Source organism: Mustela lutreola, chromosome 1, assembly GCF_030435805.1.
Source record: "Mustela lutreola isolate mMusLut2 chromosome 1, mMusLut2.pri, whole genome shotgun sequence".
NCBI classification, from domain to species: Eukaryota; Metazoa; Chordata; class Mammalia; order Carnivora; family Mustelidae; genus Mustela; species Mustela lutreola.
In genome coordinates this window covers 199,011,352-199,028,970 of record NC_081290.1, presented here as the reverse complement: position 1 = coordinate 199,028,970, position 17,619 = coordinate 199,011,352, and the positions used below count along the sequence as shown (strand labels likewise).

At 45.9% G+C, this 17,619-nt stretch overlaps 1 protein-coding gene across 5 annotated transcripts in view; it reads left to right on the top strand.

The window, feature by feature from the left end:
• Positions 1-17,619, top strand: part of ETS1 (ETS proto-oncogene 1, transcription factor) — a 129,022-nt gene that overhangs the window by 49,968 nt on the left and 61,435 nt on the right. The window contains exon 1 of one of the 5 annotated variants that reach the window (XM_059184685.1): positions 12,477-12,891. The exons of 2 other annotated variants lie outside the window; for them this stretch is intronic. In XM_059184685.1, coding sequence (XP_059040668.1) covers positions 12,810-12,891 — 82 coding nt within the window. In that variant the 5' untranslated portion in view covers positions 12,477-12,809. Of the gene's footprint in view, positions 1-12,476; positions 12,892-17,619 lie in introns of those variants that run through there. 2 more of the 5 variants (XM_059184711.1, XM_059184702.1) reach the window with 2 other exon arrangements.

The following is a 17,619-nucleotide window of genomic DNA, read 5'->3' as shown; positions in this document are numbered from 1 at the left end:
CGAACTCACCACCCTGAGATCTTGACCTGGCCCGAAACTGTGAGGCAGATGCTCAAATGACTGAGCCATCCAGGCGCCCCCAGATCGGACAATTTCAGAGGGATGGAGAACCACATCCTGAGATAACAGTACCTTTTCCAAGCACCCAGGGCCATGTGGAGTGAAGCTGGGAGCAGGCCTGAGGCTACCACATCTGATCACATTTCATATCAGATGCTAGTTTTATTCACGCATCTATTTATTCATTATTTCTTTCATTCATTTTTTTTTCAGTTATTTGTTCTTTTAACATTTATTAAGCATTTACTATGTCACCAAGTCCAAGTCACTGTATCTTAAGCTGGAAATTACCACTTGAATTGAATATGGTTCCTGCCCTTGAAGGGCTGAGGTGTGTGATCAGTAGTGTTGGAAATGCTCAGTCAAGGAAGCCTGTAGGTCCTGCCTGGGAGGCAGTTTGTTCTGAGAGAGCAGAGGTGGAAGTGCCGGATTTTATCCAGGAAGGCCCAGGAGACCTTCATGGTGTGGGGATGGAGGGGGGAGTGAGGGAGTGGAAAGAGTGGGTAGGGGGGTGGGAGAGTTGCGTTTGCTGCTTTGTCCTGACAGATGAGTGGGGCAGGGGGACGAGGGCTTCCTGGAGAGGGCAAGGCCTGTAGAAGTGCACAGAAGGATGAGGCAGTGGGGTGTGTTCCAGGGATCTGCACAAGGAGGGTCCCCTGGAGTGCAGAATGTCCCTCTTCCAGAGAGAAGGTGAAGCATGGCTGGAAGGCGGGAAGGCGGGCAGGGGCCAGTTTTGGTCTTTTGGGCTGTGGTTGGGTTTTATCTGCTTAGCAGGCTTTGAAGGAATTCATTATTCATTATTATTAAGATCAAAATTCATTATTTCTACTTCATGTTTACAACATTTGGGTTGAACTCTTGTCTCCACTTTCCTATAGCGTACCTTTCCAAGCGCTCCTGCGTCATTGGTCATCCCCATCTGAGGACTTGGGTGATGGGGACGGGGCTGTGGCCCCTGTGGTTGGCATGACGGTGACTTCCGCAGGTTCTTCAACTTCTGTTGCAAGTCCTTCATACATTCTACGCTCCGGGGCTAGTGACCGTGCCTTCAGGCTGATGTGGGTGCATTCCCGCCAAAGCTTTCTGGGACAGAAATTTCTCCCTCCCATGTTGCTTATTATTATTTTTTAAAATAATGCTAAATAATAGTAACAGATAATAATAATAGAAGGTCATAATAAATTGTATCTATTCTTTGAAGGTGGAGGTGACTAAAGTCTAAGCTAATGGAAGAATACGGAGCATGAGCAAACTCAACGATATTGATAAGATGGCTTTTCAAAGGCGGAGCTAATGCTGGCCTGTCTATATCTCTAGGCGCCTCGCAGAGAGGTCTTGGACAGAGGAAAGCTAATCAGGAGACCTGCATGGGGAGAGAGGCGTGTTATTTAATTAGCTTTACAATGGGCTGACTTGAAGGCACGTGGTGGCTTTAATAGAGGGAGATAGATGTCCTTTTTTACAGGGCTAATTGTTGGGGAAAAGCAAGGTCTTTGTTCAGACCCAGCATGAGGGCTCTGATCTCTTTGAGCCTAGGGCTGCCCCTGCTTATAATTTTAGACCGAGCTATTCAAGGCTGCTCTGTAGAGAAAAGAAGAACAAGAACTGTATTGTGTATGCAGGATCAGTGCCCAAACCTCCCCAAAGTCACTAGGAAAAAAAAAAAAAGAACGAGAGGACCCAGCCATGTGCATTTTGGAGTATTTCCCCATCATTTGTTTGCCACGGTTGTTGGAAAGGGCAAAGCTACACTTTAATCAACTTGGAGTGGGGGGGGTGGCTTAACCAAACACCCCCAGAAAACCAGTTAAGTCCACTTTCCCCAATGATGTGGCATTAATCTTGCCAAAATGGAGCAGGCAACGACTGAGGAGACTATGTGTGTTCTAATATACCAGCCTGGGTGGCCAGGTGCCAGGCACTGGTGGTGCCAGAATACAAATTATGCAGCCGGTGCCCCCGAAATACGAAAACCTGGGTACTCTTGGGCAACACAGAGCAATGAGGGCTCTGACTAGCGGCAGAAGGGGCGACATGAATTACCTCTCCTTGGGCTCTTTTGGGCCACTGGTCAGCAGGGGTTGTTGATGCCAGCAAGTAAAACACTTCAAGTCCGAGCTTGAAGGAGTGCTACATGGGTCCAGAATTTTGTAACTAAAATGCATGAGTATGGCGCGATAGAAGGTTTGAAGTTCAGGGTTGCAGCCCAAGTTGTTAGAAAACTCTAGCTGTCAGAAAAGGAGACAGATAGCCTAGAGAAATGTAAGATGGGAAAACACAAGACAAGACTTCTGTAGAGTGAATATGGTGGCGTACTGCCCAATGGGGGCTGGCTGGAGAAATGCCTCCGACAGCATGGTACAGGGTATGTATTACATAGTACGTGAGATCCTCCTGGGTCACTGACCAGCTTGAAAGCAAGATGGCACAAGCCAAGTTTTTATTTTGCTCAGGCGGTACAGAATCATGGAATGAGTCTGAGACCTGCAGCCCAGAGTGGGGACAGTCCAATATTGGAAGAGGCCCAAGGGTGATTATTTTCTTTTTTGCTGCTAATGTGTAATGTAGCTGTGAACATACGATTAGAACTTCTGACCCCTATGTCATGTCTCTCTAACAGGAACCAATCCCCTTTCATCCAAGAGGATGGTGTGCTTTGCAAATTTAGACCTAAAATTATCTTTATTATTAATAATAATGTTATGGATTTAATGGCACACACCAAGACAGGGGGTCACCATATCCTAATCCCACTGTGGGAACATTGCACACCACAACTTGGATTAACTTCTATGAAAATTTTATGCTCACCAAATCCAAAGTCACAATTCTGATTTTTCTAGCGAATGAGAGGAGCAAGGTGTTGTCGAGGGCTCATTCTGGGTCAGGCACGGGGCACAATACCTGGCACACGTTCATCCCATCTCTGGTGCCACTCTTTGAGCTGGGCATGGTGATCACCTCCATTCTAGAGATGAAGAATGAGGCTTTCTGACGCCAAAGGACTGACAGCTGGAGGGGGGCCACGCTGAAACTCAACCTTCTGTCTGTCTACTGCCAAGCCTGTGCTCTTAACTACTCTATAGCATTGCCTCCTCAGTTGTTTTTAAGCTTAAGCACGTTCTATGAAGTTAAGACACCAAAGCTCGAGAGTCGATTTGATGAGCAACTGCCTGTCCTCCCCTGGGCTATTTGGAAGCAGGAATACTTATTTGGAAGCAGGAACACTTATTTGGAAGCAGGAACACTTATTTGGAATTGTCTCTTTACCTCTACACCTCAGCCCAATTCAATTCAATTAAAAAAAAAAAAAAAAAGTACTCTCCATGACAGAAAACGTTAGCTCATTGAAAATGAAGAATCCATGTGGATGCTGGGCCTCTCCCAGATCTGGGAATGGTTGTTGCCAGCCATCTGGCTCTCTCAATGCCGTGGAATTCCCTGAAAGAAAAGTCCATAATCTTTTTGATTTTTGACAATTCTCAACATTATTTAGAATTTTTAATTCCTGGAAAGGGATCTCTCCTGGGAATGTGCCACCAGAGAGCTGACTGCTGTTTATTCTTTCTCTCACAGTCTGTTGCCAGCTCCCCACCCAGCTGCACCTCCCCCGCCCCCTCCTCAGCAGGTCCCTAGTGGCCCTTCCCACCCAAGGCCTTTTTGTGATGAAGTCTTTCAAGATGGTTTCCCAGTCTGGGGAAAACACATGTTTCTGATCAGTCTGATGAAATACATTTCCATTAAGAATTAACTTCTCTATTTTCTACTTTCTTCGTGCCCACATTACCTATCATTACCTATCATTTCAAGCCCTGAACGCTTGAAAGTGCTTCACAGGCCTGACTGATTAAATGGTGCCTTCTTGCACGTCACACGTGTCGGATTTGCTGCTCTCCTCTTCACTGACTCCGAGGAAGAAAGGTTTTTATTGTATAGAAGCCAATCCAGATAGATGAAATGTGAGCTGGGGTCTGCTCCGCCTCATGCGTCATTGCCAGGACCATCCACTCCATCCTGACTCTTTCCCAAGAGGTGATGTAAGATGCAAAGCGAGCACAGCTGGCTCCTTGCAAGTGAAAGAAGGCTTCATCTCTCCGCCCTTCAAGAGCAGAGCATTACATTTGAGCTGCAATCCCAGAGAAGTTGACATATCCCTTCTTGAGGCTGTTTTTCAACTGTCAACTTTCCATCAGTAGTATATTGGGTACTTAGTCAATTCCAAAAATGAGTAATTACCCTGGACACCCTAGAGTTCTTTTTATGGATTTGTGCTCCTGAATAGTTATGAAACTTGGATTTTGTGCACATTTTTTAGGGCAGTTCATGTGCAAAGAGGGGGTCTGAAACAGCAAGGGAATTTAAAAAGCCCTCCATATTACATGATTTAGCAGGGGCCAAAGGTAGTATTCGTACGAATTCCTTACGACCCAATGATGTTCAATGAAGGATGCTTAATCTGAGACAGGAATATGTTCCTGAGTAAGATGTTTGTAGATGACCCACAGAGTGTTATAGTTATTGGCTAGGAGGATGTTCTCGGTGTAACCTACTGAATTTTTTCTTGGGCCTCTTCTCATATAATAGGCCCTAGAAAAAAAAGGACCTAGATCTTCCAGTTGAGGTGATATAAAATAATGTGTGTTCATGATCCTTATAGCTTGGTGGTAAAGGTGGACCCTGACCAAACCCGTTATTTCCTTGGTTTCTATGATTTAAGATCAGCTGATTTTCTGTTGCAACACTTCCATTATCCAGTAGTAGATATAACCATGTACAGGAACAGTGGTCTGCCACAGTCCAGCCAGCAGGAGGGGTTAGGCTTTCTTTAGGTGTTTGTGTGTGTGTGTGTGTGTGTGTGTGTGTGTGTGTGTCTGTTAAGTGCTAGTCGGTCAGTTAGTTCCCTCTGTCCTCCCTGTTTTCACTCCCTCTCTGCTCTTATTCTCTTACTCTGGGGGATGCCTACAGCATGGCCCATACTTCCAGGAACCTGACCAGTTAAAGCAAATTTGACAAGGTAAAGGGGATTTGTAACAGGTACTGGCCTCCCTGTAAGCATCTGACTGTCTATACTTTCACACAAAGGTGGAGATAATGGGTCCATGCATTTTCTGGACTCTTACAAATAACGGATATAATAATGGTTGGGCATCTTACCTTCACGATAATCAGTGAAATAGAAGATTCAACTTAAAGTTCAGAAAGCGCTGAAGACTGCCTCTGAGCTGCAGAGTGAGATTACGGACAATATGTTGCATAAAGTTCAGACTGACAACAAAGCCACTAGTTGGCTTTGTGGTAAGCCAGATGCCATTTTTCACACCTATACTGAATATGCTCAGATGAAAAATAAAATGAATATGTTGACCTTAAGCAATATTTTCCTTTAAAGGAGATCGGAGAGGACAGGAGCACAATAAAATTTCATAAAGACATTTTCAGTTGGAAAACATCACATGGCTGGGTCTTTATTCTTGAACTTTCGGCAACTTTGAGTTGTACATTAGACAAAACTAAAGAAACAAAGAAAGAAACAAGTAAGTAAATTAGATGGAAGACAGATATCTGAGTTAAAGATCCATATTTGAAATGTTAGGAAGTTAATTTGTTCATTAATTCAATCATTGGCGGAGTTTATTAAGCTCCTGCCCTCTTGAGCTGGGCCCTGGAGGTTGTGATGGCTGAGACCTGTTGCTGCCTTTAGGGAGCATTGGAGGGAGACATGACCATTCAAATGTTCACTAGGTGAGCACAAGAGGAGAACATTGTGGGGGTGGGGTGGGAGATTCTTTACATACACCACTTCCACGTAGGGGAAAGTCTGTGTTCGAGGTCGATTTCCAGCTTGGCCTTCCCTTTGCATCTTCTGTAGATCCTTTCCCCTCCCTTCCCCTCACCATCCTGTGCAACTCTTCCAGCTAGAGAACCTCCTATTGATTTGATTTATTGTCCTTCCATAGCAGATGACTATGCAGGACCATGAAATGGGCTCTGTGACCATACTGGATGCATTATCAGGCTTTAATTTAATTTTGAGATCTTAGGGATCCCCATATGTCGAGGACATAGAACTGCTGGGACTATACTTCCTCATGCTTGCCCCTGACCCCATATTGTCCTTCCTTTGTTCTCCGAGAAGTTCCCTTCCTAGTCCTTCCTCCTGTACCATTGTCCTTTTCCCCTGTCAGGACAATTTCTTCTTCTGGTGCTATCAGCTCCCTCTGCCTTCCTTCCAGCATCAGGAACAGACTGGAGAAATTCCCTACCCTATCTCTGTTCCTTCATCTCTGGGGGTGGTAAATGCTAGTCTTTTGGGGCAATTGCCTTGGCATTTTAAAATGAAAGGGGGAGGAAAAGGGGTAAGAGTCCACAATGAAATTATCTTAATTTAAGATTCAGACCACAACTGCAGAGAACATCTGTTTTGAAGTCTGCTGTTGTCTTTGTAACCCAAGAGAAAAGCAGGGTAAGATCAGAGGAAGGCCTTAGCCTTCCACCAGAAGAAACCACCTGCAGCCTGGGGAGGGGGCCAGGATTCTGTACTCCTGGGGTATGGAGCTCCTTGCTAAGACCCTCCTTCTCTGCTTCTGCAGGTCATTAAAGAACACTGGCTCTCCTTTTACCTGTACTAAGGCTATCATCCCTCTACCTCCTCAAGAGGCCAATTTAGGACAATTTAAATTGGAATCCAAATTACACGGTCCCTGAAGGCTCATAGGGTAGCCTGCATTTTGCATTATCCAGGCCCAGGAGGGCGCAACAATCCCAGGATATGGGCTCAGTGTGGGTGTGGAGGAAACCTCGGAACCCTGCAGGCTTGATAGGCAGCTCCTGACCTCTTTCTGGGGGAGCAGAGCCCGATCTGCTGCTGGAGTAATACGTGATGTCTAAACTCGTGGATTTTATAGTGTCGCTTGGTCTGTGCATTAGGCCAACCCATCCCACATTGTTGGGGCTGCAGATGCAGCTGAATGGTTCCTAATTACAGTCTAAAGAAACTGCAGACAGCCATAGAGCCAACCCAGACCCTTTCTCTCCCCACAGTCCATGCCAAGCTGGCTCCCACGGGGAATGCTGGTATGGTTATTCTGCACTGCATTTGCCCAAAGACAACACATCGGGTGCAAAGAACACTGTCAGATTTCTAGAAATTGAGGCCGATCATCTATCCGTTTCTGTGTACACTGGGTCCTGCTTTGTGTCTCGAGAGTGTCCAGTAACAGACCATACCGAATGGTGTGGCTTCCCCCAATGTGGTATCAATAGATCCAAGGAGATGGCCACGGACGGAACTACAGTCTAGGGGATACTGTTGTAGGACTGACATTGACTTTTTCAGGCTGTGTGGCTCTGGGCTGAATGACCTACTCTCTCAAACTCATTTTTTCCCTCTGGCGAGCAGGAGGGCTGGACTTGGAAATCTCTAAGAGACTCCAGCTAGCTCCATCATGGGACAAAGCCAAGCCCTGGACAAGAGCTCCACCGGGTACCACCCACAGGCTCTTCCTTCTGAATCTGAACTACGGGTTTTCCATGACTTAAAACACATACAGATCTACAGTGTTCTCTTCTAACCAGGTGGTGCTGGGATTTCTCAAAGGAAGCCAAAGCTGGGCAGGTTCCCAAATCAGGAACTGAGTGAGATAGGGGTCTGGAGAGATTTTTAAATTAAACAAGATCATTCTCCCTATCTCTCCCTGAAGACGGTTCAGGTAAACAGAGGATCCAAGTTACTCTGAGAAGGTCCTAGAGATGGAACAGGATTTCTTGACTACTCTACCTCATCCTGGATTTTAATAGCAGGAACAATGATTTAGTTTTAACCGAGCACGTTTTCTGACCTGGACACTGTGCTAAGTGCTTTGCATGCATTATCCCATTTACTTTTCCAAATGACCTTAAAAGGGGGGGTGCTATTATTGTCTCTGCCGTGAGTGTGGAGGAGCTGAGGTTTTAGGGTAAGTGACTTCAGAGCAAGAATTCAGCCAGTAGAGCTAGAGTTCGAACCGGAGTCCAACACCAGAGCCCGCACTGCTCACTATCATCTTTGTCTGATTGTGGAAGCTTTCCCGGGGCCAAGCTGCCCCCAAGTCCTCCCTCACCCTGCCCCCCCCACTTCCCCCTAACTATGGCTCTTCTTGTGGCCCATTGTTTATTGTACCTTCTAAACAATAGCTAATGAGTGTGTATTACATGGTTGGGAGAGCCAGGGGTGATTTTATTCCCTGAAACAGAGATGAGGTTGTCACACACAAAGGTTAAGTGGCTCTGCTGAGGTCACAGAGCCAGCCCACAGCCCAACAGCTCGGAGCCTGCCACTTGGGTTCTGAAGCTGACCCTCAGGCTTTCTGGCATCAGAGTTTAATTAAGAGAGTTATTTCCATTTTCCTTTCGATCTCCAATTTGCCATTTTATTGCTGCTTGATAATGGTAGATATCGAAGCCCCGGGCTGTTTTCTGCCCCACTGTGTTTTTTTAATGACTCAACTTATCACGGAGAAACCACTTGCTTTAGAGTGAAGCTTCAGAGGCCTGTTTCTAGGTCCCTGTGTGTGACGGGGACTGTTGCCTTTTCTCAGAGAAAAAACAACCACAAACGCAACTCAGACAGGTTGTTAATGGAGGACTTTTTTTTTTTTTTTTTTTAAATCTTATATTTAAACCAGTAAATCAACATCTGTGAGTCATAAACTTGTTCTGGATCAGCCGTTAGTGGTCGGAGTGTTTTTGCACCTACCTCCAATACAGCATATTTTAGCTCAAAACTCAGAGGTTCTTTGGTTTGGTGAAGTTTAAGATTCAAGAAAGAGACAAAAAACTTCTGGCACACTTGTGGAGAGGGACAGTCTGTCTTCCATGACTGTTTGAAACTTAGTGTATTTTTCTGTTTCTTTTTTAATTGAGGCTAGTGTGGAGTCGAGGGGCGGAGTAGGAAAGAGAAAGTTTGTGTTTTGGACATCTATGCGTGTGAGGGGATTCTAATAAAGAATGTGACTAGTTCCTTGATATCATTAATGTCTAACCTCACATCCGGGTCCCCCAACTCTTGCAACCCTGTTTTGATAATCATTAACATGATTTTCCTCTTTTAGGGAGTTTTAGCACTTCCTGGGTGTAATTCCCTAGGTCTTAGGAATGTTTAAAAATACAATTCTGTTTTCTCCCAATTGCAGGAGGAGCAAACTGTTGCATTACAAAAATAAGCGAGGAAGTATTTCCTTGGTTGATTTTTCTCAAGTGCCTAACAAGTTGAAACCACTTGCCTAAGTAGCTGGAAGGCAAGGCCCAGCTGCTCTTGTTTTGCTGGTGGGGAAACTGAGGCACAAGTGAACCCAAGTGGACATGAATGCTGGGGAATAGGAGTTCTGCTCTGCCATGGAGGACAAAGGACCGACCTAGGGGTGGACTGGTTGACATGGTTTAGTTCCTCTTCACAAGCCATAGCAGAAACAACTCACTTAAACCTTTGCCTTATAGAAAACTGGTGGCAAGGTAGATGCCCCTGGTAACCAGGAAGTTGATAGTTCATTACTGAATACATATTTGCTGAGTGTCTGCAATGTGTCAGGCACTGGGCTAGAGATTGCTTTTTAGGCTCTGGTAAGAGAGAAATGCCTTCTAAAGTCCGTAGAAGATTTACAAGAATCTATTCCTGTTGCAAAGGGAATGAAAATTTCATTTATCAGTGTTGATTTGATACTTGTAGGCCTGATTCGATTATTAATATCCCACATTTGTGAACATATTTTAATTTGTTTACATCAGTGCTCTTTGTCCCAAGCAAAGTTTCAGTTAGATCTGAAGTTAGATGCATGATTTGTGATAACTTCACTGTTCACAATCAGCCTCAAGTACAAGGAGATTTCCTGGGGGTCTTTGGTGGTCCCTGGCTATCTCCCCCACCTTCCGGTCTTACATAATCCCCTTCCTTGATTTGGACCTTCACATATTTTGAGCTTCTGTGCTGCAAGACTGGGCTACAAAGGGTGATGGATAGTTAGGTGAGATATCATTGTTGCAAAACCAAAGGAATAAGTTTCCCCACTGCTGGCTTGGAGTGGAAAGTGTTTCTGGTTGGATTCTGGAGGGTTCTTTTAGTGTCTGATGGTGGAGGGTGTTGGCAGCAGGGTTCAGGCTGGTCTGGGGGAGAAAGCTGAGGAAGATTAAGGGGAAGAGAAAAAAGACTGGCTCTGAGGCAGCTTCGTTTGCAAGTAGAAAAGTAAGTACTTACACTTGGATTTAAAAAAAAACAGCATTTTCTTAACACAACATCAATAAAACAAGATTCCCCCAAAGCAGCTCTCGATTTGCTCAGTTCTTTTGCTGATGTATTCAGAGGAGGCAAAGCACAGGATGGATTCAAGATCCTTTCCTCTGCGGCTCCTTTGGACGTGTAAATATCCAGTTCATCCTTCCATCCCTTTCTCCCGGCTTTTCCCAGGATCAGAAGTGTCTGTTCTTGTCATCTGGAGGCCAGCATTGTTTTCTCATACCTTTTGGAAACATACAACAATCCTACAAAAATTAGAATTGTCACATACAAGTATTTTTCCCTGGTCACTGAAGGACGGGCATGATCTGAAGTTTGAACCTGGAACCAGAGATTGATTTTCTGTTCTGAGCTCCTTTTCTCATCTGCTGTGGGAAACAGGCAAGCTAACCAAGGCTTTAAGGAGACAAAACTGGGATTAGGTGAAGGTAAGCAGGTGTGTTAAAGTGATCTAACTCAGTTGCAGGCAAGGGGTGGTAGTTCAACAGAGGCTTAGAAATTAGGAAACAGTATTAAAAATAGCTTCCTTTGAGGTTGTTCAGAAAGATTGTTGTTTAATCTTCTAGTTAATCAAAGGTAGATCTCAATGTCTGGCTCTCGCTATGCACACGTATGTCTGTGTATGTTCCTCTAGATTTACTGGTTGATCTCTTAATTAGAACAACTAGCTCCACTCATGATAACCAACGTTATTAATGCAAAGTCATGAATTATTGGGGATTGTGTTATGGTGTCCAAAGTGTCTGGAATTCCCAAATGGGACAGGGAACTGATTCTGTCACAGCTGCGAATGATGTACTCCAGAAATTGAAAACCACAGAGCCTCTGCACCGCTTTTTTTTTTTTTTTTGCTGGTGGTGGTGGTTGTAGTAGGGTTGTCAGTTTTATCTAGTGGAGGAGAGTCTGTGAGAGAAAAGGCCAACTGTGACATAATTAGAAGAACAGAATAATAGCTTCCCCTTCCACCCAACCCCTGCTGTAGGTCAACTGGACGCTTATGGAAGCCTATGACTGCATTCCAGTTTGGGAATTCCTGTTCTCTGCTCTCCCAATAATACATAAAAAGCATTTGGGCCTTTGTTTTGGGGTCCCCAGGAGGCTGCTTTGGGCTTGATCCTTCTCAAGGGCAGTGAGAATTCTGCTCACGAACGCTGCCTCCGTCTTTTCTTAACTAATTTCTTTCTTTCTTTCTTTCTTTCTTTCTTTCTTTCTTTCTTTCTTTCTTTATTTTTTTTTTTCCTAAGATTTTTATTTATTTGTAGAGAGAGAGAGATACAGAGCACAAGCACAGGCAGACAGAGTGGCAGGCTAGAGGCAGAGGGAGAAGCAGGCTCCCTGCCAAGCAAGGAGCCCGATGTGGGACTCATCCCAGGACGCCGGGACCATGACCCAAGCCGAAGGCAGCCGCCTAACCAACTGAGCCACCCAGGCGTCCCATCTTAACTAATTTCTTAACCATGACACGCGGGGGGGAGGGGGGGCCTGAAAAATCGAAGGCTGCTCTAGAAGCACTGCACCGATTCCTGACTCACTACGTGGCGAGAGTCCAGGATTCCCAAAGCCTTTAGAGGACACGGGCTTGAGAACCCCCTGCGGCCGCTCGCACGCACGCCCCTTCCTCCGCATGCCTCACGTCCTGTGTGTCAGTCTTTGTGAATGAATGATGTACACGCACTCGGAAAACTATGCTGCTACTGGGAAGAGGGGCAGGAGCCGGTGACCAAGTCCTCAAGAATGCGTGGCGAATCAGACGGACTTTCCCGAAAGGGCCGCGGCAGCCTCTGCACCCAGCCTGCTCGAGCGCTCTGGGCGCTTCCCGGCTGGGGAGCGGGCTCAGCGTCCCGCCCGCTCCGCGCTCAGCCATCCGCAGCCGGGCGCCTGGGCCAGGGCAGAGAGTGGGCGCGGGCACGGGCGCTGGTAGCCGCGGAGCTCCGCCCCATCTTCCTTTCGTTTTCGGGCTGCCGCCGTCGATTGGCCGCGGGTATCCGGCCCCGCCCTCGGACCGCCCCCACCCGCCGGCCCCGCCCCTAGCCCCCTCCCCCCCTCCCCGCGAAGATCCTGGGGGATGGTGGGGGGGCGGGCGCGCAGACCCGGCGGCCGAGGCTCGGCGCCGCGAGAAACGCCCTAAAGAGGCGGGAGAGAGGGAGGGAGAGCGCGGCTCCGGAGAGCGAGAGCGAGCTGAAGCTGCCTGCCGGCGGAGAGGAGGAGCGGGGCGAGGACGAGGAGAAGCGGGGCGAGGCGCAGGCGAAACTGGGACCCGGGGCGCGCGCACTTCTCCGCAAAGTGCCAACTTCCCGGGAGAGAGTGCCCGGCGCGCACCTTCTGGGCTCCGGGGAAAAGTCAGCGGGAATTTGAGATCTTAGGGAAGAAAATCGGGTTTCCCCCGTCCCCCTTCCCCTGTTACTAGTCCCCATAAAAAAGACAAACAACAAGAATAACAGCAAACTTGCTATACGCCTGTCTGCCCCCCACTCCTGGCACCATGAAGGCGGCCGTCGATCTCAAACCGACTCTCACCATCATCAAGACGGAAAAAGTCGATCTGGAGCTTTTCCCCTCCCCGGGTGAGTGGTGACTGTTGAGGCCCCCACGCCGACTTTTGGCCAGAGGCCGGGGTCCCCTCTGCTTCTCCCCCTTTCCGCTGTTCCCTCCCAGGCAGTGCGTTTCTGCCTGAGCAAGGCGATGCTGGTGGCAGCTGGAGCAAGGTAGAGAAGAAAAGGAGGACTGTTGGTGGCCTGAGATCCTTGTTTGGGGGGTGGTATTTATTTTCACAGCTGTGTTCTTGTGAGTAGTGGGAAAAAGCTTATAGAATGTCCAGCACCCTTATTCCTGCCTTTTTTTTTTTTTTTAAATCTTTCCAAATGAGAGAGCATGCTCTGGCCTTATTCCTTAGCGTTAGGGGGGATGGACACTGCGCAGAAGACATCAGCCGCGGTCTCTGCATCCCCCAGAACTGGAGCTGGATGGAGGGCCCTGAGCAGTAAGAGCTGAAACAGTGTCTCACTGGCCGGCCTACAAGCACATTTTCAAACGTCTTACCTTCTTGAGCTCCTGTCACATGTCCCTTTGCTATCTAGCTCCTCTTTTCTGGGTTGAGGGCAAGGAGGTGGTAGGAGAACTGAAATGATCATCTTAACTTCTGGAAACATCCCAATTCTACTCATGCAGGTTACTTACTTTATCCAAAGCTTTCTCGTCTGCCATACGTTTGTCCTCTGATGCCAAAGATCTGTTACAAGAAGGAAAACATCCTGACCCCAAACGTGACTTTGGGTCTTTGGTGGGTGGTGTTATCCAACTCTTTGAAGGATTTAGAAGAAGGGGATAGGCAAGAAATTTGATTTTGTCTTAGAGACAATTTTTGATCCTAAAATTGGATCAGTTTTCATTGGTAGTTTCACAGGGTCCAGAAGTCCTAGAATAAAGGCGGTTTGAGAAGAATAGATGTTTTCTTTTAGAATAAGGAACTGCCAGCTATCCTTTCGAGATTAGTGATTTTAGAGGTAAAGGTATGTATAATAAGATACACAGAGAAGGGGATGCTTTCTGGAAAATAATTAATTGCAGTGACCTGCTCCTCTGTTGTATCTGATTATTGAGAAGTTTAGCCCGTCCTGCCTTTGGTTAACACTTCCTTGCCTCTACCATCATCACTTGCTTATTTTAACCCTTTCTTCATCTGCTTAAACTTCCAACACAAGCAAAGCTGATGTTCTGTCCTTTGGAGAGCTTCCCGAAATGCTAATGAAGACCTGGCCCTGTCCTCTCCTGTTAGACCCCCTGACATTCAACCCCAGTATTCGGAGTTCTGCTGGGAAGTGCATAAAGAAGGCTAAGCTTGTTTGTTGTCACAAAGATGATGACATGGTCAGAGCAATGCTGAGATCAACTAGAACCGCGGAGACATTTCAGGCACTTAGAGCTACAGTTAAGAAATGATGTCGCTGTGCTGGTTTGTTTGGGGTTCAAAAAAGCCAGAATGAATTCTGTTAGTCACAGTTGAACCAAGCCAGGTATCAAAGAAATGATAGTTGCCAGCAAAGATATAAACTCAACTAATAGGTTCTTTCCTTAAGAATGGCTTGTTTGTGTATTTATGGAGAAGGACAGAGTTGACTGTCTGGGAAGTATCGTGTAAGATAGGTCAGCCCCCATACCTACAATAGATTTCATGTGCTGGGAATAAAGAGCACTTGGCAACACATGTTTTAGATCACAGTAAACAGCTGAAGTCATTTTGGGGAGGGTAATTTAATATTATATATTAGAGATTTTGAGCATATGGTGTTGTTATTTTGGTTATTGATAAAAAATAAGCCTCAGGGCAAGTAACTTTGCTTAGCATTCCCATCTGTAAAATGGGGACAGTAAGCACTAATGCTACAGTCAACATCTATTGTACTAAGTGTCTTTACAGTGCCTCTCTTTTTTAAAAAAGGTTGACAAGACACTGATCAGGTTTTGTAAGCAGCCTTCGGTACAACAAAATTTCAACGGGTCAGAGAAATTGGGCAATTTTCTGGCACTCATCATAATGAGATTTGATCCTCTGGTCCTGTCTTGGGGAAAATAGAGAAACTGGCAAATACATATAGCAGTTTCAGTTTTGTTTTTTTTTAATTTTTTTCCTGGATTTTTTAGTAGGGTATATATGAATATTGTACCCATATCTCAGAGAGGAAAATAGAGGCCCAGAGAAGGTAAGTCACTTACTTAAGAAAATCTTGTAAGCCAGTGGCTAGAGTAAAATTAGTCCTTTTTTTAACTTCTCAGTTTATGTTGCCTTGAGTAACACTGCAAGTTACCTTTGAAAAGCTCAGCAAAGAAACTTCAGTTGAGGCTTAAGCTTGCAGGTGCACGGCTAGAAGAAACATTGGCTGGGGCTGCCTGCCTGTGTTGGTGGGTGGAGAAGACACTGGCTAAGTGGGGATTTGCTTTGCCCATCAGACCATATAGGACATGTATTTAAAGTTTAACTTTTCACAGCATGGCTTTGTGTCCACAGCTGTGACTTAAATATTTTTCAGAATGATTCTTTGGGTCGTTTAGTTTCTTATGTGTGGAGACAACTAGTTTGGGATCTTATCTGGCTTAAATCATTAATCCCTACACCCCACCCCCCCAACCAATACATGGGAGCCAGTAGGGAGGCAGTGGGAAAAGGTGTTGAAACAGGAGTCCTGGATTATTTGCCTGTCTTTGTGGCTAAGACCTGATCCAGAACCTTTATTCACAATTCTTCTAGATCGAGACCTCCCAGGATTTTCAACAGTTTTAAGTACCAAATTAACATATATTTTGAAATAACCTGGGAACTGGATATCCCTTGTTAATGTAAAGTGGGTATATCATTTTGATTGCAGTATGTGATTGCAGGGGCTCTTGGGTCTTAAATGGGCTGAAACAAACAGAGCCATGGAGAGTGGAGAGTCCACGAGTTCCCTCCTGGTGTGGAGCTTACCGAGAAGGGCAGAGCCTGCGTGCAAAAGCAAATACATTCCCAAGCCGCTTCGTTTTCCCCCTCCCTCCCCATTCCACCTTCTAGGTGAGGTGAGCATAATGCCCAGAGACAAGCAGGAGTTCTAATTCTGGATATTCGCTGTCCTGGCAGGGGATGGGCGGCCATGGCGGACACCTATTGCTCTTAGAGACAGGAAGATTTCTTCCTTTTGCCGTCCCTTAGGTCAGTCTTTGTGTCTTCATCAGTGTAGACAGGAGAGAAGGGCAGAGCTGCCCAGGCTGTTAAGCTCGCTCATTCACTGTGCTTCCAGACCCCTACGGACCACACTCCATTAGTGACTAACGAGCCTCGTGCTTCAGAGCCCAGACTCTGGAGCCAGCCTGTCTGGGTTTGAATCCCAGCTCTGCCACCTATGAGCTGTGCGACTTTGGACAAATTACTTCATCTCTCTGTGCTCTAGCTCCTGCATCCACAAAATGAGTGTAGTAACTGTTCTGTCTCTTAGGGTTGATAGGAGAATTATGTATATTGGTATGCACACCATCTGAAAGCAGTACAGACCTATAACAGAGTCTCAACAGTTAACTAGAAAACAAATCAACACAAATGAGCCTGACCAGTGCAGGATTTTCGGGGGCCCTTGAAATGTTTCACAGGGGCTGCTGCTGTATTGTGTACACCACCACCCCCCCCCCCTTTTTTGAGAGGGAAAGAAGATTCAAGTTAAAGAGAAGACTTTCATCTCCTTAGCTGAGATCTCATGCCAGTGAGGTTCCATGCTCTGCCTCCCAGGGCTAACGCAGCAAGCCAGGTAACTTTCCGAGTGTGGGAGTATCTCCAGGTCCCAACTCAGAGCTAAAGAAATGCCCAAGGACTGGTCAGTTACTTAAGGTGACGGAGGTGATCAGGGCCACCTCTAAGCAAGAGGGCCACCAAGACTAGGGACCAGGGGGACATTTGAAGGACTGATGAAAAAACAGTGTTTCAGTTATGCAAAGTTGAGAAAGGCATCATGTCCAGTTATTATAAAGTATCTCACATTTTATTTATTTATTTTGTTGGCAGAGCTTGCATTCCTGGCATTTTTGGTTGGTTTGTATTGCTGTTTTTTTGTCTATGTAACTTTTTTTTCTTTCTTAAAGAGACCAGACCACCCTGTAAGAGGATCATAATCCCCCCCACCCCCACCCAACCAGGAGACAAACCAGCTCGTGGTCAGCCTCCCAGAACCCAGCTTGCTCTGGGCTCCAGCAAAATCTCTGCAAGACAGAGAGCTTGTTAGTGTCGGTCAGGGTTTTTCAGGAAAGTGGGGCTCTCTCTTTCAAAGAGCACAGATACCTCTACAATGGCTATAGCAACAGCATAATTCCAGAAGTCTCTCTGGTTTGTGGAATGAATAGCCCGTGGCTATAGTGGTATCCCATGGGCCTGGCATTGATGGTAGATTCTTGCCATTCTCAAATAACAAATTATGGGGCCTACATTACGTACCTGGCACACTCACATCAAATAACACTTTTTTACCTTTCACACTAACTCAGGTGGGGAGAGCTATTATTTTTGTCTGTATTTTCAGATGAGGAAAATGATATTCAAAGAGATGCAAAATCCGCCCAAGGCCACACTGTTAGAAACTTACAAATTGATGAGCTGTTGCAGGCATTTTATACCTAAAATGAAAAAAGCACGTTATTCATGGTAACTCTGGAAATTTAAAGGGACATATGTTTAAAACAATTACACACATATATATGGAATATATGTGATATGTAATATATATTTGTGTATATACAATTACAATTATATATGTAAACAATTGCATATATATATG